Here is a 25,344-nt window from a genome sequence, read left to right on the forward strand (position 1 = left end):
TTATAACAAGTGCTTGATGGAAATCTAGTTTCATCACTCGGGATATCGCATGGGTAAGGCGGCAATGCCGCTACGGAATCTCCTTCTATACAGCTTCTCAGCACGGGAGAACTATCAAGGGTCCAACACCACAAGTCCTGCTTCGTGGGTTGGGGTTGCAGCGCTGGGGGATTCAACCGTGCTGAACCTTTCCTTTCGGGGACATTTAGCCCAGCGTCAGTCAAGTGTCCAGGACGGTACTTGTATGCCGTCAGATTGACAAGTACCCTTTATAGGGGTGTGTGCAACAGAGCAGTCCCCGTCAGATCCCAAGCTGCCACAAACAAGACACCCCCTCCCCTGAAACACTGCCTCGTTTTCCAGGGCCTTTGCTAGAAGGAATAACCTAACTTCTTTGTCGAAGCTTGGACTGAACGGTAGGGCTGGCAAAGAAAGAAGGCAGATCGGCCTACCTTCTTTCCAGGACAAACGGAGCAACAAGGTTTTGGATACAACGTCTTTGTTAAAGGTAGGTACCATTGCATCGACCGTTCCTCAAGCGGAAACCAACGCGTTGCTATTCTTACTCTCCTTAAACCTATAAGGGCATAACTGTAGTCCCCTCCATGCAGTCATGCCGATGAAGCACACTGCGGGTAGATGATACAGTACGGCGTGAAGTAGTAGTAGTCTCCGCAGACAACAGCTCAATATTGGCGCGGAGACTGTTCTGCATTGGCAGAGTGTGTCTCTAGTTGAGCTGTCAATCTCATCTCATGACCATTAGCTGTCACATCGAAAGGGGTATCAAGATGCGAGGTTTCCCCTCATGAGAAAGAACAAAAACGTCATCAACATATCTACCGAGATGGGGAGCTATGACCACCCAGAGCTACTGTTGCTCTTATGCCAAGCGGTACCGTTGATCGTGAGGCTATATGCAGATGATACAACCAACGACTGGGCTGAAAGGTCTGGTAAGACCATGTTATACCCCAAAAGGCAATCGCCGATAATCACTCAACCTCACTAGACAAGAAAAAAAGTAAGCAGTGGTCTTTTCTTTGCCAAGAACAGAGGCTATTTTTTTCTTTCGTCCCACAAGTTGATGCATCATAGATGATATTGTTGTCGTGATACAAAACCCCCCATCAAAAGTCCAATCTTATTTCAGAACTCTCCGAACAGGGTGTTCCATGCAAAATGCTGACTGGCTTGCGGTAAATAGTCCACTCAGAAGGAGGCAGGGGGGCTTGAAAAAGCTTCTATCATCAAGGCGAAACTGCAACCGGGCGTATGCGTGTCGCGTATAGTAGGTCTTTTTCTCTTTATTGGAAATCGTCTATTGATGCTTTGTTCGCTATTGGTTGAGGAACGGGTCAGCCCTACAGTGGCTTAGTCGGAAAGTCCTTGGAGTGGGTAAACTTTGCGAGGAACTCCAGACAAACTCCAACGCTAGCCTGATAAAGGTAGTTGGTGAAGGTGAAGCGTTAAGATATAGTCGAATGACAAGGGATAGATGATCAGATCCATAGGGCTTATCACATCGCGGTTATAGGCCCTAAAGGACGGTGTAGTGCAACATGTCGTTGCAGGGCTGTGAGGCTCTCTGGCTCTGGGGGGCGTGCACGGGTAGAAGTGGTATTTGCTTTGTTTGGTTGGAAGTGTCGTATCACTTCAGATCAAGATGTCTTTTAGTGCTGATGGACCAATCCCGACTACCGTAGGTCCGACTTTGCGTCTCGCATCGTGAAATCCGTCGCTCGGAAACGACCCACATGAGGAACGGAACCATGCCACAACCCATCACCCCGTCTCTTCTCTCTGGAGCCCGAAGCTCCCGGTCGTCTTCCTTCCGTTCAGTATGCCAGTCTCTTCCCACGCACAGTCTTGATCGTCTCACGCCCTGTAAGCCCTAGGGCTTATCCTGACATGCCTACCCCGCTGGCCTTTGTCTCAATGGTTCGCTCGCCAACATGTCGACAAGTGCTGCTGCAGAAGAAAAAAGAATGCAGACAAGGTATAGCTTCCCATAGCATTAAAATCCTCGACAGGGTAAAGCTATCCGAGGGATGTGCGGGCCCGTCAAAGCCAAGATTTCGGCGTCCTGTGGGGTCCCCGGACATGTCATTCGGGCCCCGTAACGAGTCGGAGACTTATAGTCACGGATGCGTTAGCAGAAAGTCTTTGTTGATCGGCTTTTTGCGCGGTGCGTATGTCATCTGGGTACTGCAACAACAGTAAGGACTCCCGTTCCCTTGTCCCTAGTCCTCACAGGTTCCCGCTCCGCGGAGCTTGCCCGGGCGGCATCCGGATCCCCATGCTCTGGCCCGTCGGCCGCTTCACAACGTCATCTACCCTCGCCTTTTGTAGCGAGAACGCCGGCGTCACCCATCCGCCGCATGAACACCGGAAGCCCTTCCAGTCATACCGGCCTACACCAGCACCGCACTTGTCGTTCGGACACAGCAACCGACCGTTTAGTTCTCCCTTCTCGAGCACTCCGCGCATCCAGCTCAGCGGCTCAACAAAGTAATGCTGGCACGTAGACGCAGATGATTTCTTTTCAGAAGCCTTGTGTTCCATGATGAACGGCGCTGTGACAAGGGTGCGACGACACTTTTTACACCGTAGACTAAGACCTGAGTCATCATGAGGCTGCGTCTCTTCATCCTCGAAGCGGAGCCTTGTCGGTGCCTGGCCTACTGCAAGGTTCTCGTCAATCTCACGCTTGTAAGCCCACCGCTGGTAAACAGGGTGCGACTCGACGTCGTCTGGACATTCCATCTCCCACCACAGAGCAAGCTGCTCCATGAAGCCCTCATTGGGCTCGGCCATGGGTCGTGTTCGGCGAACCCACGTGAGAGCGGCGTGGACGGCTTCTTGGGCTGTTTCTTTCCTTGAGCGCTTCTCCGTTGATGTCTCGGTACCAGTAGACTGAGACGGATCCGAGATAGCGGTAGGTGTAATGTTGGGATCGAAGCGGCTTGGATATCGACGAAGAAGATAGGCAATGACAGCCGAAACAGATCTTGACTTTCCAACAGCGCAGTGAACAAATACACCTCCCTTCTTCTTCCTCTTCTTTTCCACGACATCAACGTCCTTTTCTAACGAGACACCCCCATCATCATCCGCATGCTCCATATAGTTCGCGCCGAGCCCTTCCTCGATGAATCTGACAGCCTTGGGCAGCTCAATCAGCAGGTCAGAATCCTCCACATCATCGATATCGATGAGCTGGTGACGAAAGTCCTTCCCGTAGTCGATCCAGGGCTCGTCCTTGAAGTTCTTGAGGCTGGAGATGTCGAAGGGTACGAGGGAGAGGACGTGGGTGATGCGACGGTCGGTTAGTGAGTCGGAGCGGCGCAAGGCCCAGAGACTGAAAAGGTGACTTGATTAGCAGATTGTAAATTGGTCGTGTGGCGTCGTGTGGACTTACCCTCCGACGAATAGCTCATCCTGGCCATCTATCCTGCTGAGAGCCATTTGAACAATGCTTTGCTTGAGTAGCTCAAGCTCTCCGGGTTGAAACGTGTGACCAAATTCTTCCCACTGCTACGGTTTCGAATCGTCCTGTCGCGAAGCCAATTCTTTTCCTTGCCTGGTCGTTGTGGGATCGTGCTCTGCCAGTTTGTCTATCGTCGCAAGTTGTAGATTAGAGGTTTCGTGCAGAAATATGCAGCCAATCGTAAAGTATTGCAGTTATAGTACCCTCTCTTTCAGATAAAAAAGCAATGACTCCATCACAAAAAGCAAAATTAAGCTTCAATTTCGGTGTGAATCATGACCCTTCCATAACTTTTCTTTTCTGCCCCTCCTTGAACCGCCACACATGAAACTACCCCGCCATCAGCGCCACATTCCAAAACGCCACATTATCTCATCCATCTATTCCATCTCTTAGTCCAACCCCAAAACAGTAAGGACTTCGCATAACCGCCCAAACCCAAAAGGGCAGTTCAAACAACTACCCACGCGAACCTTTTAAATCCGCCTAATTATTTTTATTTCCGAAGCGAAATGTGGTGTGAGATAAACGAAAAGCCCAGCTGAACTTTTAGTGAACGGCCAGCTGAAAAAATAAAATAATTAACATCGTGAAATGTTGTACGAGTTGCCCGAATGGGTTGCATGGCGTTGATAGGACTGTCACTGAATATAGCGCTTTCATTCCGCCCAGCTGGAAAAGGAGTACCGGGGCAACGGTTCAGTTCAGCCTGACAATGTCGAGTTTGTGCCGATACCTAAAACCTTAGCCTCACTGTGAGTGGGCGATGTCGTCTTTTGATGGTGGTTACACTCTGCCTTGTAGTGAGTGAGTTGCGTCAGCTTTGGGAACACACTAGGTTTCACTACATCATTCACACAACATCACATTCGCAGACACCCAAAGTATTTTAACTCGTTCTCAATTTTGTGTTCTCAGACTGCTATATCTCTAAGCTATCCTAGTCTGATGTATTCGCTTGATCGCAATAATTAACAATGCCTGTCGCGCCGTAAACCGTACCCCTTTCCATGATTGATCCTTTTTGTGCCGTTACCCATATAGATAAGATAGATGATTGATGCAACCGACAACAGCATCAAGCTGCGTCAGCTAATATGTATACGAAGTGAAGCCCTTGTCCTCCCAATTTGACTTCCCGAACAACACTCCTCACTTGTCAGGGAGCCTTGGCTAGCACAAATGCTAGCCCATAATGACAACGCCAGGCTTTTCTGCCATGAATCTCCTGTATGTACTCCTTTACCAAATTCCGGCAGTCGTGTAGCTCGTCCCGACTGGGTTCCCAGCAGGGATGTCAAGCCCAGTAAGAAAGTAGCGCCTCCACAGACGCATGGCCCCAGGCTATGCGTCTTGTCTGGTCAATTGTATCGCTTCTCTCAAATATTTCATCGACAAAATTCTTTCTCGCAATATGTCTCATCCTGTCGGGCCGGGGGGGTTGAAATGGATCGCCACCATACAACCTAGTCGTGTCAAATGCCAAGCGTGGCTGTTGGAAAATAACGCCAAGCTGGAAGATGTAGGTTTCATCTTGTTTAAACGTTAAATCAGTGCTGCGAAATTTGCAGATGCAACGGAACACGCCAAGGTAGCATTGGTCCGTTGTCCCTCCCTTCCGACAGCACTGCCACATTGGTGCTTCAGCCCTGAGAGGCAACCATGTGCCATGGCGGATAACCGCATCCCTACATGCGTTGGGTGCGCGCGGAAGCACCAATTGATCCGAGATCAACGGACGCAGCAGAGCGGCGCCTTGATTCGTTTTGGACTTGCCGCATCTGCATCATGCGGCAAACCGCCCACGCGATACAGAGTTTTCTCCGCGTCTGTCGTATGCCTCGCCATTGCAAAGTCGCTGTTTGGATGGCTGTTGATCTTGTTGCGGGCGGTTGGCGTCGCACAATTGCCGCTGGCTTGTTGTTTCCAGACCTCCCCAACGGCATGCTGATTGCAGCACGCAGATCATTTTCTTGACAGCTCCAATAAAACGTTTCTTGACTCCAGACCCCACTGATCCTTCTCGTCTTGGTACCAGCGATTTCTCTTTGGTACCCCGCCCTCACCCGCTTGATCCTCAGTAGAATCGTCAACACCCACAAAACGCTTGGCCTTGACTCATCATCTTAGCGGCCGACTCGTATGTCGTCTTTGCTGGGATTAACAGAGACACGACAAAGTCTGTGTGGTTTTATGCAGTGTTGCTTCGGGGTCGGATGATGCATTTACCGAGGTGTTGGGTCTTCTTCGAGCATGCAAGCATTCTCCAGCATGTTGGTCCACTTTCCACTTGTGCCCGCGTGGCTGTGCTTGAGATGCTGTCTGAAGTGATCCGCTCGGAAGAACTTTTTAGACGAGTTGCACTCTCGGAACTTGTGCACCTCTTGCAGATGCCTGATGCGTTCATCCCAGTCCTGTTCAGTAGCGTGTCGAGGCGCATTACCACCGTTCAAGGCACCAGTGCCTGGGCCACGTCCAGATCGTGGAAATTCGTCGCCGCAGTAGCCACAGGTGTCAGCTTCGCCAGGTCGGTTAGTAGAATCGTGAAAAGCCCTGTCGTATCCAGAAAGGGCTGAGCATGACCATGAATGGCGGCGCACGTGGAGTGAGTTTTGATGGCGCTCTGCCTCGTTCTTGTTCTTGAAGCGGTTGCCACAGAATGAACACTCGTATTGCTTTTCAGCCTCGTGAGCGCTAATTATCAGTCAGCATCGGGTTCGTGTAAACGCATCATCTCACGCAGCCTCATCAAGAGTGGGTCTACGGAGATGTAGATGAGATCTAACTTACTTGAGTTCCTCAGCCGTCTCGAACCTCTTGGGCTTCTTGGGGCAGCACTCGCACATGAAAAAGCCTTGGACCTTGGATCCGCCCGGCTTCTGTACTTCGGTGATCTTACGTGTGCTTGCACCCGAGACAGTCCTAGAGTGAATGGACCCCCGGCCAGAAATGGAGGTTCGAGGGCTTGGGTTAAGGGAAACGGGGGCTGTATAAGGCGAGTTGCAAGATGTGGGTGAGATGCCACCAGGAGAGGGGCCCACGGGTGAGCGTCGGCCGAAAGAGTTGGCCGTTGCAATGCTAGCGGGGTGCATGGCCATGGGCATGGTCGAGATGTACGAGCTGGATCGCGAGGTCGACACTGAAGGCATTGTAGCACCGCGAGGAAGGCTGGTGAAACGACCCTGGGGGGATGTACGTCGGAGCATAGCAAGAACATGCTCGTCATTGGGACTAGCAGCCCTTCTCTTCTGTCCACCAGGAACGTAGGCATCGTCAATATGTAATCTCTTCAGTGATTGACCATCTTCCATGTCCATATCGTCTACTCCGTTGAAATCATAACTGGAGTTTGTTGAGGTCGCATCATCGCTGTTGTTCCTCTTTGTTCGTGTTCGAGGTGAACGATCGATATCGGAGCTATCATTTGGTGATCGGTCTCCATGGAAAAAGGGTGTGCTTCGGGGAGAAATGGCAGAGTGGATTGGTGTGTCGGTAAGCCTTGCAGGAGAAGCTAGGATGCCACCGCGGGAGTGTATGGGGAGTTGCACAGGTACGCTAAGAGCTGGAGGGAATCGTCCTTCTGCAGAAGGTCTTCGGGATAGGAGCTCGTTGGCTGAAACACTGAGAAGAGATCGAGGTGGTGTCTTTTCCAAAGATCGAGTCTGGTCGAGCTTCTTCTTGAGGTTGTCGCCATCTACTTCAGCTGGGGATTGGAACTGGTAGTGGTTGTGGAAGCGGCCAAAGCCTGTGGGAGCGGATTCGCGGGACCTGTGGATCTTGTTAGTCTCGTTCACCCAACGTCTTAGTCGAGCCATTGGAGGCCTGAGCCGAACCAATGCTCAACTCAACGCACGGTAGCCCTTACCTGTCAGTTGATGAGTAACTGGCATAGCCCTCATCTCGGTCGCTGGTGTTGCTTCTTCGTTGGTAACTTGGACGGTCTTCGTGAAATGATGAGTTCATGCTTCCATAACCACTCGCAAAAGAACCGCTAGCATATTCCCGCTTCTCTCTCATATTCTCAGCCAAAGCATTGGGTTGATCGAAGTATCTGGGAGGAGGTAGCGGTGGAGGGACGTCGTCTCTTAAGGGTCCTCCAGGTATCGACATGGCAACACTTCTACTAAAAGGCGAATCGTGGTGGCTCGCGTGGGCTCTATGTCGGTCGCCTGAGGGAGGGACTATAATGCTCGGGAGAGCCGGAGCGGGCTCTCTATATTGGGGAGGGAAAGCCATGGTGTTTAGCTTGGCAGTCGGACAACTTGAGCTGAAGATGGAGAAGGAGGCAAAGCAATGGCAGCTGAAGTACGGCGAGGTTGGAACTAGGATGACATAGGACCGAAACTATTCCGTCATGAAATAGACGGATCTGAAGACGTAAGAAAGTCGATTCCCGATGACCAAAGTGGTATTCTTTATTTTTAGAGGTCGCCTCCTTTTTGTTAAATTCAACTCAATTCGGGTCCGAATGGGTCGGTTGGTGATAGGGCAAGATATGGGGGTGGTTGTGTGCTGTGGCGATGATGGCTTCTCGGCAGCACCGAAGATGCTGGTGCAGCTGGTGCAGCTGGCTGGGGCAGAAAGTTGGACGAATGGCAGAGCTTGTCGGGGGGGGAAGGAGTCGTATTGGTTGGAGTCTTGTTATTTTAAGGGTATTTGAGAATTGGCCAACAAGAGATACAGAGATGGATGAAAGAGACGAGAAGAGAATTAATATGAAAGTGCGGGATGTGATGTGATGTAAAAAAGAATCCAGATGAGAAGGGGAAGGTGGGAGTCAGGGCGGTTAAAGTTCAGTTGACTTCAGTTCAATTGACCTACCCTCAGGTTAATGAACGGACAGCGATCGAGCCTGTGTTGACGTTGACGCTCACTGGGCTGGCCCTGTCACACCCTTCTGTTCCTGACTTCGGCAGGCGTCCTGGGACCCCTGTAGAACTAACCCTACGCCCTATGGGGGTGGAACTTAGGGGGGGAGGGGAGGACAAGAGCGGGGCCCTGGGTTATGGGGGGAAAACCTAAGGGCTGAAGACGGGAGTGAAAAAGAACAGGCAGTGGCCTGGTACTGGACAGGAGCAGCTCCGGGGGACCAAGACAAGCAAAGCCTAATACAATGTGGCGGTTAAGAAAGAAATGATAAGAAATGTATACACAGTATGTCTTGTCTTGTCATGTTTTGATTTAATTATTATTTCTTGTTTTTGTGATATTTATCCAAAGCAGACACAAGATGTGGTGTAGAGGGTGCAAGAAGGAAGCTGAAGAGCAAAAAACTCACTGAGGAGCATGTTGTCAGTCATGACTGACTAGGGGGGGTGAGCATCTGCCGACACAGTAACGTCGTAGGGGTGTATAAAACAAGTACAGGTAAGGCCCAGCTAAAAAAGGCGAAACCAAAAGAGACAGACAGCGAGATGATAGTATCGAACGAACTTGGGTTGTCACCAGATGGAGTTTGCATATCCGTCCGTCCCTTGTATCCGTAGGTAACATCACATCAGTCTCAACGGTATGGGCAGTTATTGAATTGGGGCACGGATGGTATGGCATGGCATGGCATGGTATGTACCGTAGGTAATGTGCAGCGGCATGGCACGGCATTCTCTCCATCTCAAGCAGGTCAAGCAAGCAAGTGCATGTGTTACATACATACAACAGCTAACTAGACCAACTGTCATGTCAGTCAGTCATTCCCAAAGTCCCTCCTCCTACAGATTTGTCAAGATCATGATGCATCTCCTTCTGCTAGATCCCTCCACTTGATCTCGCTCGCTCTTACATAAACGCCGTATTACACTCAACCCTAGCTGTCCATCCAAGGTGGGAATCCTCGGATCTTGCAGAACCTGGCTGGCCTATCTCGCATTTTTCTGCTTACTACCTCTGACAGAGAGTCAGTTCCATAGAAACAACAGAATAGATCGAGAGAGAGAAAAAAAGCCACATCAAAAGTAACAGACCAGAAACACAGAGCAAAGCAGAGGGGGTGCGGCATCAATCCGCTGTTGGGTCCGCATGCTGCTGTTACTACTACAAGGGGCCATCCACCAGTTAGAACACAAACCCCTGCTATGCTCAGGTGCTGCTGCTCCTGCTCCTGAGAATGGACAGAGTCTGTCCTTGTCCTGCCCTACGGGGTTTGCTTTTTGTCTTGTCTTGTCTCCACGAGATGGGGCTTGACATCCATTGTATTTGGGGATCCGATGCCTTGTCCGGCCAGTCACTTCAGCCTGCCCTGTAGCCCTGCGCTCTGCCCTGGAGGGCTGTCTGTGCCCCGGGCAAGGGGTGTGCTGTGCTTGCTTGTGGCGTGGGCGGAACGGAGAGGCAGAGAGGGTTGCTTTTTCTTCTGCCTGGGGGGGTTGAGGTTAGCTTAGCTTAGCTTCTCGCGGGGAGGGAGGGGTGTAGGGCAGTTCTTGAGGACGTTTGATTTGTCGAGGGTGTGTGTAATTCTCAGGGTACGAGATCTTGGATGTTGGTCGAGGTACACTGACGGTCTCGTCTTGCCTTGGCTTGCCTTACTTACCTCACCTCACATTTTTGACAAGCAAGACACTAGGCAATAGTCATGATCCTTCAGTCTGCAGTCTGCAGTCTGCAGTCTGCTCACCCGAGGCAAACAAACAAACAAGCAAGCAAGCCAACAACCCAGTCATATTCGTAGATTTGAGATTCGCCTGATCCCTCTGTCAGCGTTGTCTGTTAATAGCCCATTGCCCAGGAACGCTTGCGACAAACTGCATGAGAGATGGTTTCTCTCTCGAGGCGCTTTTTCCTCTGCAGATGTTCTGTACTGTGGTATTGTTGTCGACAGGCTTCTTCCCTGTCTTTGCTTGCTTCCTTTTTGCTTCCGTTCCCGCTTCCGTTCAACTGCAACTCTCACTGGTTAACTCGTGTACTTCCCGTCCGCCTTCCCGCTGCTATTCCTATCTGGAACCCACCAACAACCAACACAAAACGACACTGGATTTTATATTTTCTCCAACAACAGGGTAGCAGGGCAGCAATTGCAACAGGTCAACCTCGCCTTGCATCTGCATTCCAGAGCGGCAATTGTAACTTCCGAACAATACAAATTGCCAAGTATATCCAACCTGGGCATTATCTGGGCGATGGAGATACGAATATCGTGGCTTGGAAATCGCCATACATCATCATTCCCTTGTTTCTGCCGCCTCGTCATCCAACCTCGTGGCTACGCTACTACCTCACCTCACATGCTCTTGGGATTTCCCTCTAGGGAACCTTTGGGTGGTTTTTCTTTTTTCCCCTTACCCACGCGCCACCCGAAACTCAATTTGGGGGGAGTGATGGGTCAAACGGTCGCGACTTGGTCTTTTGGTTCATAAGGGAAACCTTTCCATCCAATTGTCGTTTGAAGCCTTCACGGTTGAGAAATGCCAAGTAATTTTAACTTGTTTAACCCAGACAAGAAATGAGGCTCAGCGGTGAGTGGCATCTTCATTTCTCATTCCTTGGTAAGCATCCTTTCCAAGACTTGGCCATACTCGAGAATCAGAGACAGTGACTACAAATTATTATGACTCGAAGAATCTGATTCAATTGATCAGCATCAAATGAAATTGGGTACGCAACGTTTGCAAACAATATTCACTATCCTCCTCTTTTCGCCCCATATCTCGTGCAACCTGCCAAACACAGCGATAGTTAGGGTAAGCCGCTTTGACATTAGATGTCGCTGTGTGATTTTCACTGGGTTGAAAGTCTCTATCTTGCGGGAATTCTCTTCCAAGTGATATGTCACTCTTGACGCCAGCGGGAATAACATGCGATTCTTACTGCCGTTTTCGGACGATCGCCTCTCTTGCAACTGTTTGGACACGACGACACAGTACATCACAGTGACCCCGCGTGTGTCCAAGGAGACGCGGAGTTGATTCGGATGGATCTCCAGTTCCAGCTAAACACTGTATAACCAGGATCCTTTTTCAAGCGGACCCTCTTTGAAGCACATCGCCCTCAATAGGCATCGCCCGATGGGAAGGGAGAAGTTCAAGTTGAGAACAGGCAATTTGGGCGACGTGCGTCAATGTCAAAATTTAGCTTAGCTAGCTGGGGACTATGTAAATCATCATACTCTGTTTGGCAGGTTTACGAGGACCGAGCCTGTGGCGCTGCTGTCAAGAAGCTTCCAGCCCTAGCTAGTAGAGCTTAGATAGATCCTTCGATCCTTTATCAACCTCTATTTTTCCTAAGCGAGTGGGCCTCTTGACTCTTGGCACAAGGGAGTCCTGTATTATACGGCGTATCCATTCGAAGAAATGGCAGATCTCAGTTCAGTTCAGTTGAGTCTCTGATCTATCTGGCACTAAAAAGATCAACCCCAGACAGGCCGACAAGGCCCGGCCGAACGTGAACCAGTAGTTCAGTTGCCTAGTGGCCCAGGGACGGAGCAGCTAACTAACTACTGTTGCTAGTACTAGTTTCAGCATAGCATGTTGCTCCTCATCCTCCAGGATTCCGCTTTATCACGGACGGACGAGCCATGCATGGATGGAATTCCCACTTGGTGTCCATGCACGCGACTACATACGATACGACACTTTGATGAACCGACTTTGGCTTGGCTTCTCGTGATATGTCTTGGATGGGGTGCTCGGCGGTGATGCCTTACAGGGAGAGTGAAACCAGCCTGTCGGGTGCAGCGAGCGAAGCACCGACTGGATGTCGATATGGAGTCATTTCGTCACTGTTGATCGTCCGTCCAAGGTAACCTTGTGTCTTGGTTCACGGCGTATAGTCTGGATTACAGCATGATTACCAACCCGGCACTTCACATGAGCAGGCCAAGAGGGAAATATTGATTGGAAATTGGGCGGTAAACTTGGCTAGCCTACTTACAGTATGTACATACAGGCTAAGCCCTACAGGCCTCGACTTGGTTCTGCATCGTGACTCGTGGACTCGTGCCGACAGATGAGACAAGAGAATTTGAGTTCTAGCCCAAGTGGGTTTACGCTGGACAGTGGCTTGATTAGGTTGTCAAGCCACACTCTCTTTCTTTCCTTTTTTTTTCGGGCCTCGGCGGGGGTGCTCCTTCTCCAAGAAAGTGAAAGTGAAAACCAGATGGCGCGACTAGCGTGGATTTGCTAGGAAGGTGGTGTGTGAGTGTGCGCGTGTCTTTCCTTCCTTTGCTTGCTTGCTCCAGCTTTCTTCAGCCCTACCAAAGACAAAATGAGGGAAGCTGCAGCCCGGTCTTGGCACTGGTTTGAATTGCCTTGCTCGTCTTAGGGCTGTGGCGGTTGGTATGATATGATTCTCATGCAGTTCTACTCAGTATCTGCCCTACAGACGTCATTTACAAACCTACTTATTCTTATCTTGTATATTATCTTTATCTCATATTTATAACAAAAGGCAACGTTACAATTGGACTCATATTATTACATGCATCTGCCGAATGTGGAGAAGAGAACGCTCGGTGCAGCATCTTGTGTCGAATCTGGACATGATCGACTTTTCCTCGACGTCAAAGCCCACTTGTATCAGAAAGGAAATGAAGCCAGTCTTTGCGACCCACGGCGGAATTATTACATACGCGCAAAAAGAGGGAGCCTGGGACTAATCCTGCGACTGTCACCGTGTACAGAATAGGGCTCTCGGTAACGTCCAAGACCCCGATCAACGGATGGGGGGGGAGGGGAGGGTGTGACTTGTGACTGAATCTCAGACTTTCAACGCTTGACAAGACTAGACTACCGACGTTACCGGCTTGTGCCACACCTGGTGGTGCACTCTTAGACCCTCAGAGGCTGGCTTGGGCTCGGACAGGCATTCGGCAGTTCAGTACCTGCTTCTTTTGTGCTTCCATGGCATCTTCTACACCATCCATTACAGCCCAGCCCATCGCCGTACCATGACACAACGCCTCTCAACACTGCAGTCTTGACGGTTACTTACTCGTCATTGTCGTCGTCATTCTGCTCAGCCATTTCATCTGCATTTGACTTGACGTGGTGGATGTCTACGGCTACCATTCCCGGGTCTCTCCCACTCTCCGACACTCAGTCAGTCTGTCTCACACAGATTCATTCAAGCGTCCATCTTAGCTCTCCATATTCTCGGGCTCTATCACCAAAAAGGAAGTCAATTCGGCACAATGGCGTTTTGTCCCCTGGCCGTAAATCTTCGGTAAATCTTGTCCCAAAAGACTGACGCGCGGACACCAAGGAAACAAAAACTCAACCGCCATGGCATCTTCCGTCGCGGATGCTGGCTTGTTGTTGGTTCTCTATCCAGTTTTCCCAACCAGGAAATCCTGGAGAAAAAAGAATCCACTGCTGAACCGTTGCTTGCAGAGTGGATTCTTTTATTGTCGCGATGCAAGGGATTTTTGTTTATGCTGTTGGCTGTTAAGGTTTGTAATCTTCTATTTGCTGCGCAGTACAACATGTCGCTCAGATCGCTGCGCACAGAACGAAACAGCTCCCAGCATGGCGCCTCGCCTTGTCCTATGAGCCCAAAGCGCCATCCCCCTCAAGATCCATACTGCCACGTTCTTGAATCGTAAACTAGTTCGCAAAGTCCCCGTCGCTATCTTCAGCCCTGTGTGCTGGTCCCCTCTTCTTATTAGGTCCCCCTCTCGTCCGGGTATATCCTGGTAGCCTTGCCTACCTGCCCCAACGACGTTGCAGCGAGCTGCATTGCCGTTGACGCTTTACTGCCGTTTCGGATAATTGAATCACGGGCTGTACAGTAGCAGCAGAGAATACGACGGCCTGTTAACGGGAGGGAACTTTTCGTATCAGGGCAAGGCAAGGCGATCGCTGCGCAGCAGTCATGTACAGTACATAGCGATCCAATCAGACACCATGCCCCCTCAACTGCCGAGCGGCAAGTCCCTGCGCGGTGTCAGCACCTTGATTGACTGGCCTGGCATGGCATGACCGTGCCTTGTCGCACCGACTTGGGGGTTTCAGGAATGAGTCCATTCCACAAATGGAACGTCCAGAGTTACCGCTAGATGGCCAGTGACGAGACTATTATAGCAGATTGCAGCACGCTGAGCACAGTACCTAACTGCACAGAGTACGAGCGAGTGGTTCTTGGTGGATGACGACTGAACGAGGCGCAGCAAACCAACACCACACCTTATTCCTCCTTCCCGTGAAATAGCGGGCGTCGATCTCGATAGCGAACTAATAACTTGACTACCTTAGTGTGCCCTATGGCTAGGGATGATTGACAGACAGACAGATGAGCAGCGAGACCCTTGATGCATGGGATGGAATTGTTATTAATGCAACCGATTCGATAAACAGAACCTTTGGGCACCTATTACTTGGCGTTATTATGACCCACACAAGACAGACTCACTGTCGACGGGTAACCTTTTCCAATCGAAACTCGTTTATATTCGAGTAGACCTGTCATTATTACATCCAAATATCAACAAGAAGGTGTTTCAATCGACTCTTTTTCTAAACCCGTACTTCCGCCCTGTCCTGTACTGTCCTGCAGGCTGCAGCAGACTGGGCCCCTCAAACAGTCGTCCCCGGGATATTGTCTCCTTTAAGGCAAGGCTGTGACAATCATTCGGGACTAACGAACGAATGGGGGTGCTGCCGAGGTTATCACTGGCGTCCCTGTCATTGCCGGAGGCTCAAAACGCAAGGCCCTGGATCTAGGATACGTACGCAATGACGATATGGGCGTCTACCGAAACCCTTCGGGATCGGATTGTAAACGAGGGATAACGAACGACTTACAGTTTGACCCCATTTAGAGACAGTTAATTACAGCATAGCCCTGCGGTTGCGGGCGGGAGAGGCGCGCCACGACCAGATCATTCTTTCTTCACTGCGACTCTATCTACAGGGAGGGACCATTTTCCAAGGAAGTGGCTTTCAGCCCAGCGAGGCGGGATTGGCTGTGAAGGTATCCTTGGCAAATGCGGCTCGAAAACTCTACGGCATAGCAGCATTACATTGCATTGCAGATTCCTGTGGCAAATACAACGTCGAGCGGGTTACAAGGTCCAATTCAAGACTGACAAAGACCCTGAATAGAAACAGGTCGTCTGGGAACAATATAACGTTATGTATATTAAGAGGCCATATTATTATTAACACATTTTGTTGCTATTTTGGCTACAACTCACTCAACTTGATTCGTTCGGAGATGTAACCGAGCCAGAGATTGCTTTGACTTTGTTGTCATAAATCCGGCGTTCCGTCCACATCCGGTTTGTTTACCTCGGGCATGCAATTCTGTTGTATCCGGGAGGCTCAGAGGGTATGGGATTTACCTTTTTAGTGTCACCGATCGACATGGAGCCTTGTCCCCCATCATATCTTGGCCCATTTCTGCCGCAAGGAATGAGTCGAAATGACACTGTTTCAACAAGCACCTTGAACGTCCAATCCCTCTCCGCCTGTTGGTAGTGAACCGCGCGTCTAAAACTCAAGTGCCCGGCGTTAAATTAGTAACCAGAGCACGTACGCACTTTTGTTTTTTGCTCTGTTGACTAGTTCTAGTACTAAAAAACTTAGTCAAAGTTGAGACTCTGTTTCTTGAGATGCTACTGGACGCCTTGGTGCGGAGAAAAAGGGCTACTGATTGTTTGGAACCCATTGACTGACATGTCTGAATCTAGGTCATGCGATACAATACGGAACTATCCTTTCTGACTCAGGGGTGTGTGGTTTATTCATCATGGTAGGTAGGCAGAGAGAGCCAAGGCAGATTTAGTGTCTTGTCTTGTCGTGTTTGTAATTTCTCATCATCAGTTATGCACAGCAACTCACAGTTTACCTCAGCCCAACATCATATGTATCAGCCAAGCTTCGGCTTGCTTGCCTCCCTGTCCTGCTCACAATGTCAGCTTGGCAAGACGTTCAGCAGAGACATCAAAGCTCACGCCCCTTGTTATATCGGGGCAAATGGCCAATTCTACTTGGGGCCCCCCCTTGCTGGGCAGCGCGGGAAACCTCACAGCCCTATCCAGAGGTGTGCTACTCAAAGCTGAGTCCACATATGCCTCGGCTGGACCTGTATGGATAATGGATCGACCGCCGGATCGCCTGTCTCCAGCGGGACATTAGTCTTGACTTGTGTGCTATGTCCGAAAGGCCTCCAAGGCTGTGTCGATTCCTGAGACTCGAGTTGCCGCATCGCGTACAGGAAACACGTTATTAAGCCGAGTCACTTGCTCTCTTATACACATGATAGGCATACATACGAGTTATCTGTCGGTAGCTGAGCTGCGGACCAGGGGGAGGCAAAGAAGATCTGTGGGGTTTTTGCTGATGGGAGAAAAAAGCAAATAATTTTGTTTTATTTCCTTTCTTCCGAGCTCAAAGATCTGTTGACCGATCGATCCGGACTTTGACTTACTCGTCAAACACGCTGAGGAATCAGCCCAAATGAGAGTGTCTTGTATGACACGGCGATGGGCTGTTCATGTGGGTTCTGTACTTCTAGATCATGCCTGAGGATATTGTTGAACGAGTCAACTAACTCAACACGATTTATGTCTCATGGACATGTACTGTAGTATGCAGCACTGACCTTGGTGAGAGCACCGTCTTGCCTTGTCCAGGGTATCGCCAAGATGGCCTCATTCAGGCAATGAACTACAGAGGGAGAAAGGTACCTAGGTATATACAGTGACACAGCATCATCTGCCTAATTGTTTGTCGGCCCGTCGTTGGAACTCTATATACACAAAGAGAAAGCGACTCATAATGATGCAAAACGCAATGTCAGTCTCGCAATTCTGCGCCGCGATGCTTGACTCATGGCATGCGTCTTGTCCTGTCAATAGGGCTTGAGGGTCCTGTGCCCCAATCCTGCCTTGCAGAACTGATCCTACATTTCTGTCACTTGCCTGTTTGTTCCAACAAACAAGGATTGCCTGTCCGCCGTTGAGAAACTTAGGTTATCGTTATCCGTAGGGCTACACAATGAGATGGACGTCACACCGTACAGGGCGTTACTCTATCAGTGGGAAGAAAGTCTAAAGAGAGGGAAAGTTCTCCTTGTCAAGTGCCGCAGCCCGTGAGATTTGGGTGAAGCTGTTAACCGAAGAAGGTCAAAACAGCGTGGTTTAGCGACGTCGATCCTTTATCTGAAACGGGGTTAAATAAGGTTGCTTTGCCTAGAAGGATTCTGGTAGAAATTGAATGGGATGGCCTTGTCAGTTGTATTGGGGATCCATCGAGACTGCTACGTTGTGAGCGGTGACATGTTGGTGACTTTGTGCTCTGTAAATTGTTTGCTCACGTGTCTAGCTCTGGAAGGATGAAGCGATGGATTGTTAAAGGTGAGTGTTATTCGCGAGTGTTATTGACAAGGGAATAGGCCAAGCAATCGTGACAGATGATGGACGTGGTAGGATGAGGGACCAATTTAACCCCTCACACCTACCTCGTACTCGCCTTGAATCCTGGAATGTTTCCAGAATTATTCTGGAATAATTCCTCTTTGGGGTTGGATAAACAGGGGGCTCTCCCTCCCTGTCATGTCAAAGGGAATGCTGTACAATATGTACAGATTGTAAACGCTGTCTATATGTACTGATGAGCTATCTGTTATCCATCCAGGGATTCAGCATCGGCTTCCTCTTCTCCATATCCAACTTCCAAGAACTATTAGACCATTACATGACTGATTGCTTAGTTTACCGTATTTCAACTGCCCTGCAAGTAGCTCCAAACTCTCTTCAGGGCGCACTTCGGTGCTTATGCGGAACCAGGCTTCTTTTAGCACTCAAAAGCTATACCCTTGTCGTTTACCACTGACACATATTAACCTGGGGGTTTGTCTCTGTACGTACCCCAATAGGCCTTGTTCGTTAATTCGAAACAATCACATGCATTTTTACAAGGATAGACACAAGAACGAGCTCGGAGGTCCGCACTCTCATATCGTTTTTCCTTGACACTTGTTGTGTCCCATCTTTAAGGCTTGGACCTGATGATTGATCTCCATACGGTACAATTCCGTCTTGATTAATAGCGGAATTTTAAAACAGACTTACTAGCCTGAGCTATAGCTCTTAGTGATATCCACCTGGCTGAAAGTTCAAATCTTTCCGCACCCTGCAAGTTAGAAAAACGGGATTGATGCCGCGTGTCTTAGGTCTGGGCCTTAAGCTCGATCTAGTGATTCCGAGAGCTTGGAAGATGGAAACTAGCCCAAGTTTGAAAAGGCCATGTACATAGCTAGTCTAGTCTAGCTAATTGACAACTCACGACGCAACGTAACAAAACGGGTGAATGGAGGATTCAGGCCCGAGCACTGACTGTTTAATTATCACTACGCCTCATGGGTAGGCAGGCACATGCTAAATGAGGGAATCCCTACCTACAGATACATGTCAACTACCTAACTAGGATAGCATGTTTTTCTGTACAAGCCTTTTCTGGGCGAATGTCAACCAACAGGTCAGATCATATGGGGGCATAAAACATACTTGACGTTGACGTCTTCTAAAAACCCGAGAAAACCTTCTAGAACGGAGGTATTTACCTTTCCCAGACGCCTCTTCCGCCAAAGATCAAGCAGTGTCCGAGGGTCCGAAAGGGGTCGGACGGAGGCTATTATGTGTATGTCCCGACTTCTGACGTCGTCCAAGCTCTGTTTTTTCTGGTGACTTGACTTTTTTAGGTTTGTATACAGTCTCCATAATAATTCAGCCCTTGAGGTGCCCCTGGCCCCCTGGTAGGGCGCTGGCGGGCCTGGGAGAAGGATGGAAAGTGGAAAGGTTCTTAAGTACCGTAACGACACCGTGACATCCAGAGGCAAAGTGCCGTTTGCATTTTCCGTCAGCGGAACGGCAGTGGTTCCAGGTAGCACTAGACTCCACCTGGTTACAAGTCTACGATCGAGATAATGTCAAGTTGTTAATGAAAGTGCTGGGATCTAAACACGCTGTGCCTCATCGCAATCTTAACTCGTCGTTCTGATCAACATGATATGAGATTTTAGTCTATCAAGCAGCAAAGTTGGTAGTAGTATGTATAACTAAATCTCCGGCGCGGGTATTTCTTCTTCCTCTTCCTCGTTAATGTAACCCTAGGTCGCTGCGCACCCCACTGCTGGTTGCGGCAATGGAGACCGCGGACCTCCACACCCTTGGACTTGTCAATGAGGGGATCTCAACTCTGTTCAGGGCCCCTTGGCTTGGAACGGGAGGTGTTTTGACTACTTGTGGAGTGGGGTTTATCTTCTTTCGAGATTCATGGTTCAGGCTTCGAGCGGTAAGGCAATCCAGGGGGTAGCTAGGTATTGGAACATCGGTGCGAACGAACGCGAGGTAGCGTTCGGTCTTTTGACATAACCGGGAAACGTCATACGGCATTACATAGATGATCTCCGAACTATTGACTCAAGTGTTCCCTTCTATATTCCCCGTTACTTAAGTTCTTTCATGGGTTATTACAGTTCTACAATGACGGTGGTTTGAAGCACGATGCAACGCAGTCGGTAGGGCTGGGCCTGGAAAGAATCTCCGGCTGTGCATAAAACAGGAAAAAAGAGGAGATGGATGGAGATTTGCATGACAAAACGTGACTGGTTACCTCGTTTACCAACATTGATCTGCACATCTTGATTAACAAGTTCTCTTTCTGGTAATAGGTAGACAGCGTATGATTTGTATGTACCTCTATGGTAACATGTTTCACCAACTGTTTTTGCGTTCGGAGGTTTAGGCAAAATGGGTGCACGATACGGGTTGAACGGGACGGGTATATTGTCTGAACCAAGCAACTTGCAGCAGACAAGAAAAGGGTGCTTTTTTTCCTTTTCTTGTAAACGGCCCGTTTATTTACCAGACTGTCGGGTCTTGTTGTTGGTTGGTTGTCTGATATGCATGGTACGGAGGGGACGGGGCATGTCCGGATGGCATGTTGTGTTGGATGCTGGTTATGGAACAATATATTCCGATGCATGTTTTTGTTGGTTCTGAGGATAGGGTAGGCACCAGGAAAGTCGGATTGTTGTAGAGATGTCTTGATGCTGTTTTTTGAGCGAGTGTCGTCCCGGGTAGGGACTGTGTAAGTCAATGGAGATGTAGTTATTGTGCAGCTTGTGACAGCCAACACTCTTATTTGGGGGCAATAAACTGAGAGGTTACGTTTAGAGAAGTCCGCAGATTAATTGACACATTATTTCTTGTCTTTGCATTCAGAATTGAGGCTGCCCTGGAACTCAAGGGCTCGTGTATGTCACGTCAAATGCCATAGGAAGGTCTCAATTGCGAGTTACATAGGTAGTACCAAGTAGAAGAAACCTGATGCTAATTGCAAGGCCGCCACCCAGGCGATGAAATGCGTCAAAGTGGTTTAAAGTACCATATACAGTACATACATCATGCTTTACATGACAACAAACAGACTAGAAGTTGTTAATAACACTCTACAACTAATTAATTTCGGCATTGTTCTATAATCAATCTGGCTGGAACTAATAGAAGTAGTTGTCGTCTCTCCAAAGTGAGTCACGATGTGGCTGTGATTGAACTGTTGCGCAGAGGTGACTCAGTCAAGCCAAAGCCAAAGAACAAACCTTGATCAGATAAGATACGCAGCAGTACGTAAGATCACAAGGGGTTCAATCTGAGTTATCTTCAACTAAGTTTTCATGACATGAAATTCTCTTTTGCTTCACCAGACAACTAATGGAACGCCACATGGCTCAGGACCCATTGCTCAGCACAACTCATGAGGATGCCTAAAGTTTAAAGCATCAAGTTTTTCTTTCAAAACCCAGACTCTTACTTGACTCTTTACTTGAAGACAGTGTCTTGCTCTTTCGTACCAAAGAGTCAGGCCATCACATCGCGGGTTGATGTGTATATTGATGTGCCATGTCGTTGCGCATAACTGTGGATGTAAGCGTGTCTGTTGTTATTGAACCTCGCTCTTTCTAAGTCTCGAGATTGTCGTGAACAGAAAATCCTGTTATAGTTCAAAAGATAGAATTGATACAATAAACATAAACTCTAAAGCTTCTCGTGAGTATACAAAAAACTCTACCAAGATATAAATACAAGCTGCCTAACTTATCTTGAACATTTCTTTGTCTTCATCTTTCTATCTTTTGCAGTCCGAATCCTCCCATTTTCCACTCCTCCCCCTTCCGCATCTTACCTATCATCATAAGATGGATTCAACCGCCTTCTCGCCAACGTCGGCCCAGCTCCCGCCTGTGGAATCACAATGGCCGGACTGTGCACTGGTGCACTTCTACACTCCGTCCTACTGCATCTATTGCAATTACTATCTAAATATCCCGCACGATTTCAAGGAAGAGAATCTTTTACCGGACACCAGACCTGCCGCCCTCTTATACTGCAAAGATCCTCATGTCGGTACCTGGAAGCTTATTTGGGAACTCACTCGCGATACGGATCTCTCGAAATGGAGGGATGAGGGTATCTGCTGGGATCAACATTGGGACCAAGTCAACGAAGTCAACGAAGGCCATGGACTTATTGGCTTCCACCAAGAATGCTTCGTGTCCATAAACGGTCCTGAATTATCTGCGGAAAGGATGGATCGTCTGGGACGAGCATTGTTTTGGACGGATATGGAATATCTCGATATCCCTAATCGCAACACATATTATTTTGAACAACTCCCTGACCCTCAAAACTACCGCCGCGATTCCATCTGCAACGCGGGTCAAAGATACGGACTCCGACTTGATCGTCTCCCGCTCGAGTTACTACAGAATATCCAGTCATGCTGCAACGATGACTGGTTCTGGAAACTAGTCAAGTATGTGGACCTTGCAACCTGCCTGAGCATGACGCCAAGGACGGAGATGCTATCTACTTCTCTGGCTAGCGTTACATATTGGACGCGTGGAATAGCCTCGCCGTTTCTTTTGACGACAAGAGACACCTCTGGGCATGTTCGTATCACGATTGATGGAAATGGTTTTTGCAAGATCGAACGGCTCTTCACGTACCCGGAAGTGTGTTTGTACAAGCAACTGTCCAAAAGGTTTATTATACTTGAAGCACGCAATGCCGTGAACATCAACGCCTATTTCAAAGTAAGTTCAATCTCTGTGTCAGTATTGATCACACCAAGACTGACTATGGATCTGTCTAGGACGGAATGTGTTGGCTCGGGCTGAAGAACTCTGATCTCGTCTCAACTGTGTGGGATATCCCGACACCTCCTGGTAGGGTTTTGTCGGGCATGTTGACAAACATCAGAAATGAAGATAATGCCCTTTATATAAGGGGGGACCGTACAATGATGAGTTGGAGGATTCCCGGAAACATCCTTGAGACCGTCACTCTCGACGACGCCGGTGGCTTGGTCGTGGACACCGACGGCCACGGATTCACGATTGAAGTACTCAAAAAGCCTGCACCGTTACGGCAAGCCGTGTCCCGGAACTCATATGGAGGGTCATCGTATTTGCCGCTTGCGCCTAATGATAGAATCCTATGGATCCAGGTACGACAGTACGGTAACGATTCGTTCCCCGACGTAGGTATACTGGTATGTGCTATCCTTCCCGTTATTATATAACTTGTCTCGTATCTAACTGCCTGCGTACGCATCAGGTCAAGACTGAACTCTCAGGCATTATTCACCTTGGTCGTGCTGCCCACGGATCTTTTATGACGGTCGCCTTCAGCGAATTTCCCCGTGCCATCTTTCACAACCCTGGTGATGCAGTTTGCCGTAAAAGAGTCGCCGCCATCTATCCAGAAAGCGCTCCTTCCCTAGACCACGAAGTTCTCGGGCTTGGCAATATTGGACCTCCTGTCCCCGATGTCAGCCGTTTCTATGGCGTTTCTGATCTAGTCTGGTCCTGGGCTCCTCTACAAGGCATCGCAACCGTGCACGTTTTCACGGCACCTGACGACAACAGGTTTCTAGGAATGCACATAACCTACAAAAATGGAGGACAGCGATTTGTAGGCGATGCTAGTAGACATAAGCATATCGATTCATCTGTTGTTCAACCCAAGGAGATGCGAGTCGAGAATCCGACGCGCCTGTACATAAAAACCAAGACGCATCCCTGGTTCAACCACAGAGTCAGGTTATCTGATGGCTGTGTAGAAAAATTGGACAAGTCTAAGTCTTGGAAGGTATATGATCTTACAGGAGACTTGAGTATTTGGGAGTTGCACGTTTGGTGTGAATCTGGGGGCTACCCTTATAAAGGTGAACTGGAGGTTCTCCAGGCAGGGAGTTGGCGAGGAACATGATATAGTTGTACTTTTCAGATAGACAGGGTAGAGAATACACAGCAGTCATTGCTCAAGATCAAGTGTTGTTGTGCCAATCTAATATCACATACAAAAGAGAGAGCGAAAATGATCAACCCCCAAAGCCCAGTCTCCCACTGTCCATCTCCGTGTCCATCTGGTAACCCATACAAAAGTGAAAGCGAAAATGAATAACTCCCAAAAACCCATATCACATCTTCTATCCATATTCTTACACCATCCACCACCTCTCCATCACCAAATGTCCTTAAAAGAAGTGCGGGTAGTCGATGTCAAGGAGATCCAGAAGGTATCCCCCAAAGTTCCAGTCATCGCAGACATGATACACGACCAGATAGAGAATCATGGCAATGACCAACACCAGAGCAAAAAGACTAAAAAGACGCCAGAAGAATCGCATAGCCTTTTGGGGCAAGCTAACCTTTCCGTCCGTAGCAGGTCGGGTTTCAACAGCATCGTGTCCCGCGTCCATGGGACCGATCTGGTCCCTGACCTCAGCAATCTGTTGCTGGCAGTGGTGAAGTTGGGAGGCCATATCATTTATGCCGGTGTTCGTTTCTTCGAGCTGCCACTGCTCGACGGGTCGACGGTCGGCTATCTTGGTATTGGGAGTGGCGAAACGGATGGGTTTGGTTTGGTCAAAGATACGCTCCCTTTGGAGGTCTCGATCTCTTTGGAGATCTCGCTCCTTCTTGGCGTTGGCATGGGCGTGGTAGGACATTTTGACGAGTTGTGGTGTAGTGTTTAGAGTTGTAGTGAGATGAGAGGTTGGTTGATGTGTGAAGAGTTGTTATTTTGGTGAGGGAAGTTGGTGGTGGTTTGAGAATCTGAGTCGTAGAACAGAGTGGTATTTATGTTCGTGTTAGAGCTATGGTTCTGTTGAATGTGATGTGCCGCTTCGCTTACGACTGCCTGAGGATACGCATCGTCCCTTTGTCGATGGTATTCACAACTTCTTAGCCATGGCGACTTCAAAGAAGGCCTGCAAGAAAACATGGTGATGCAGATTAGAGAAATCGTGATGTTAATTTTGTGATATGTCACGTACAGGTAGGCGCTGAAGACAACCCAGGTAGACATGCATGTCTTTGTTAAAGAATAAAGGCTTGGTTGATGGGTCTCCTCAATAGTCTTTGAGTCCATTTAGTTGTGCTTGGAAGCTGCATGTTTCCGTTCCCTGGATGATCCATTGGATCCCGTTTGATAAAGCAATCACTCTTAATTCCACTAGATATCAAACCCCATATGCCTTGTTGTTAATCGTATGCTCAAACGCGATACTAAGCTAAGCCATATGCTAACGTCTTTGATAGGCCTCTTCAATGGTCTAAGTCCATTTAGTTGTGCTTGGAAGCTGCATGTTTCTGCTCCCATGCATACCATTCAACAAAGCGATCACTCTTAGTTGAGCCAGATGTCAAGTTACACGTGCCTTCCCGTCAATTTTGTCTTCAAATGTAATTCCAGGCTGGGCCATGCGACGAGGTCTTTGATGGCCCTCCTGGCTCTTGGATTGACCGCTTCTTTATTGCTTGAAATGAAGCTTTCATGATTACAAACCTACGTAGCCTGATACGCCTCTTTTCCAGGTAGAGAGAGAGCAACATGGCGTTCAATGGACCAGACATAATTT

General features: G+C 48.9%; 6 protein-coding genes across 6 annotated transcripts, besides 2 other annotated features; 3 read left to right on the forward strand and 3 right to left on the reverse strand.

The window, feature by feature from the left end:
- Positions 1 to 2,250: 2,250 nt before the first annotated feature.
- FPSE_03401 (uncharacterized protein) lies at positions 2,251 to 3,468 on the reverse strand (the record flags this gene model as incomplete). The annotated part of the gene is made up of 2 exons (XM_009256520.1): positions 2,251 to 3,361; positions 3,422 to 3,468. The coding sequence occupies 2 exons, from the start codon at positions 3,466 to 3,468 to the stop codon at positions 2,251 to 2,253; spliced, it is 1,158 nt and encodes a 385-aa protein (XP_009254795.1).
- Positions 3,469 to 4,685: 1,217 nt separating this feature from the next.
- FPSE_03402 (uncharacterized protein) lies at positions 4,686 to 5,441 on the forward strand (the record flags this gene model as incomplete). Its single annotated transcript, XM_009256521.1, has 3 exons — positions 4,686 to 4,720; positions 4,750 to 4,796; positions 5,062 to 5,441. 3 exons carry the CDS (start codon positions 4,686 to 4,688, stop codon positions 5,439 to 5,441), a joined length of 462 nt encoding a protein of 153 aa, XP_009254796.1.
- A 274-nt stretch (positions 5,442 to 5,715) lies between these two features.
- On the reverse strand, positions 5,716 to 7,726 carry FPSE_03403 (uncharacterized protein; the record flags this gene model as incomplete). Its single annotated transcript, XM_009256522.1, has 3 exons — positions 5,716 to 6,184; positions 6,281 to 7,258; positions 7,356 to 7,726. The coding sequence occupies 3 exons, from the start codon at positions 7,724 to 7,726 to the stop codon at positions 5,716 to 5,718; spliced, it is 1,818 nt and encodes a 605-aa protein (XP_009254797.1).
- Positions 7,727 to 9,021: 1,295 nt separating this feature from the next.
- Positions 9,022 to 9,056: a microsatellite.
- Positions 9,057 to 10,103: 1,047 nt separating this feature from the next.
- Positions 10,104 to 10,134: a microsatellite.
- Positions 10,135 to 11,484: 1,350 nt separating this feature from the next.
- On the forward strand, positions 11,485 to 11,663 carry FPSE_03404 (uncharacterized protein; the record flags this gene model as incomplete). Its single annotated transcript, XM_009256523.1, has 2 exons — positions 11,485 to 11,529; positions 11,598 to 11,663. The coding sequence occupies 2 exons, from the start codon at positions 11,485 to 11,487 to the stop codon at positions 11,661 to 11,663; spliced, it is 111 nt and encodes a 36-aa protein (XP_009254798.1).
- A 9,953-nt stretch (positions 11,664 to 21,616) lies between these two features.
- Positions 21,617 to 23,690, forward strand: FPSE_03405 (uncharacterized protein; the record flags this gene model as incomplete). The annotated part of the gene is made up of 3 exons (XM_009256524.1): positions 21,617 to 22,513; positions 22,573 to 22,971; positions 23,037 to 23,690. 3 exons carry the CDS (start codon positions 21,617 to 21,619, stop codon positions 23,688 to 23,690), a joined length of 1,950 nt encoding a protein of 649 aa, XP_009254799.1.
- A 268-nt stretch (positions 23,691 to 23,958) lies between these two features.
- On the reverse strand, positions 23,959 to 24,432 carry FPSE_03406 (uncharacterized protein; the record flags this gene model as incomplete). Its single annotated transcript, XM_009256525.1, has 1 exon — positions 23,959 to 24,432. One exon carries the CDS (start codon positions 24,430 to 24,432, stop codon positions 23,959 to 23,961), a length of 474 nt encoding a protein of 157 aa, XP_009254800.1.
- Between the last annotated feature and the right edge of the window lie 912 nt (positions 24,433 to 25,344).

The sequence above is a fragment of the Fusarium pseudograminearum genome, chromosome 1 (genome assembly GCF_000303195.2).
Source record: "Fusarium pseudograminearum CS3096 chromosome 1, whole genome shotgun sequence".
Taxonomy (NCBI): Eukaryota; Fungi; Ascomycota; class Sordariomycetes; order Hypocreales; family Nectriaceae; genus Fusarium; species Fusarium pseudograminearum.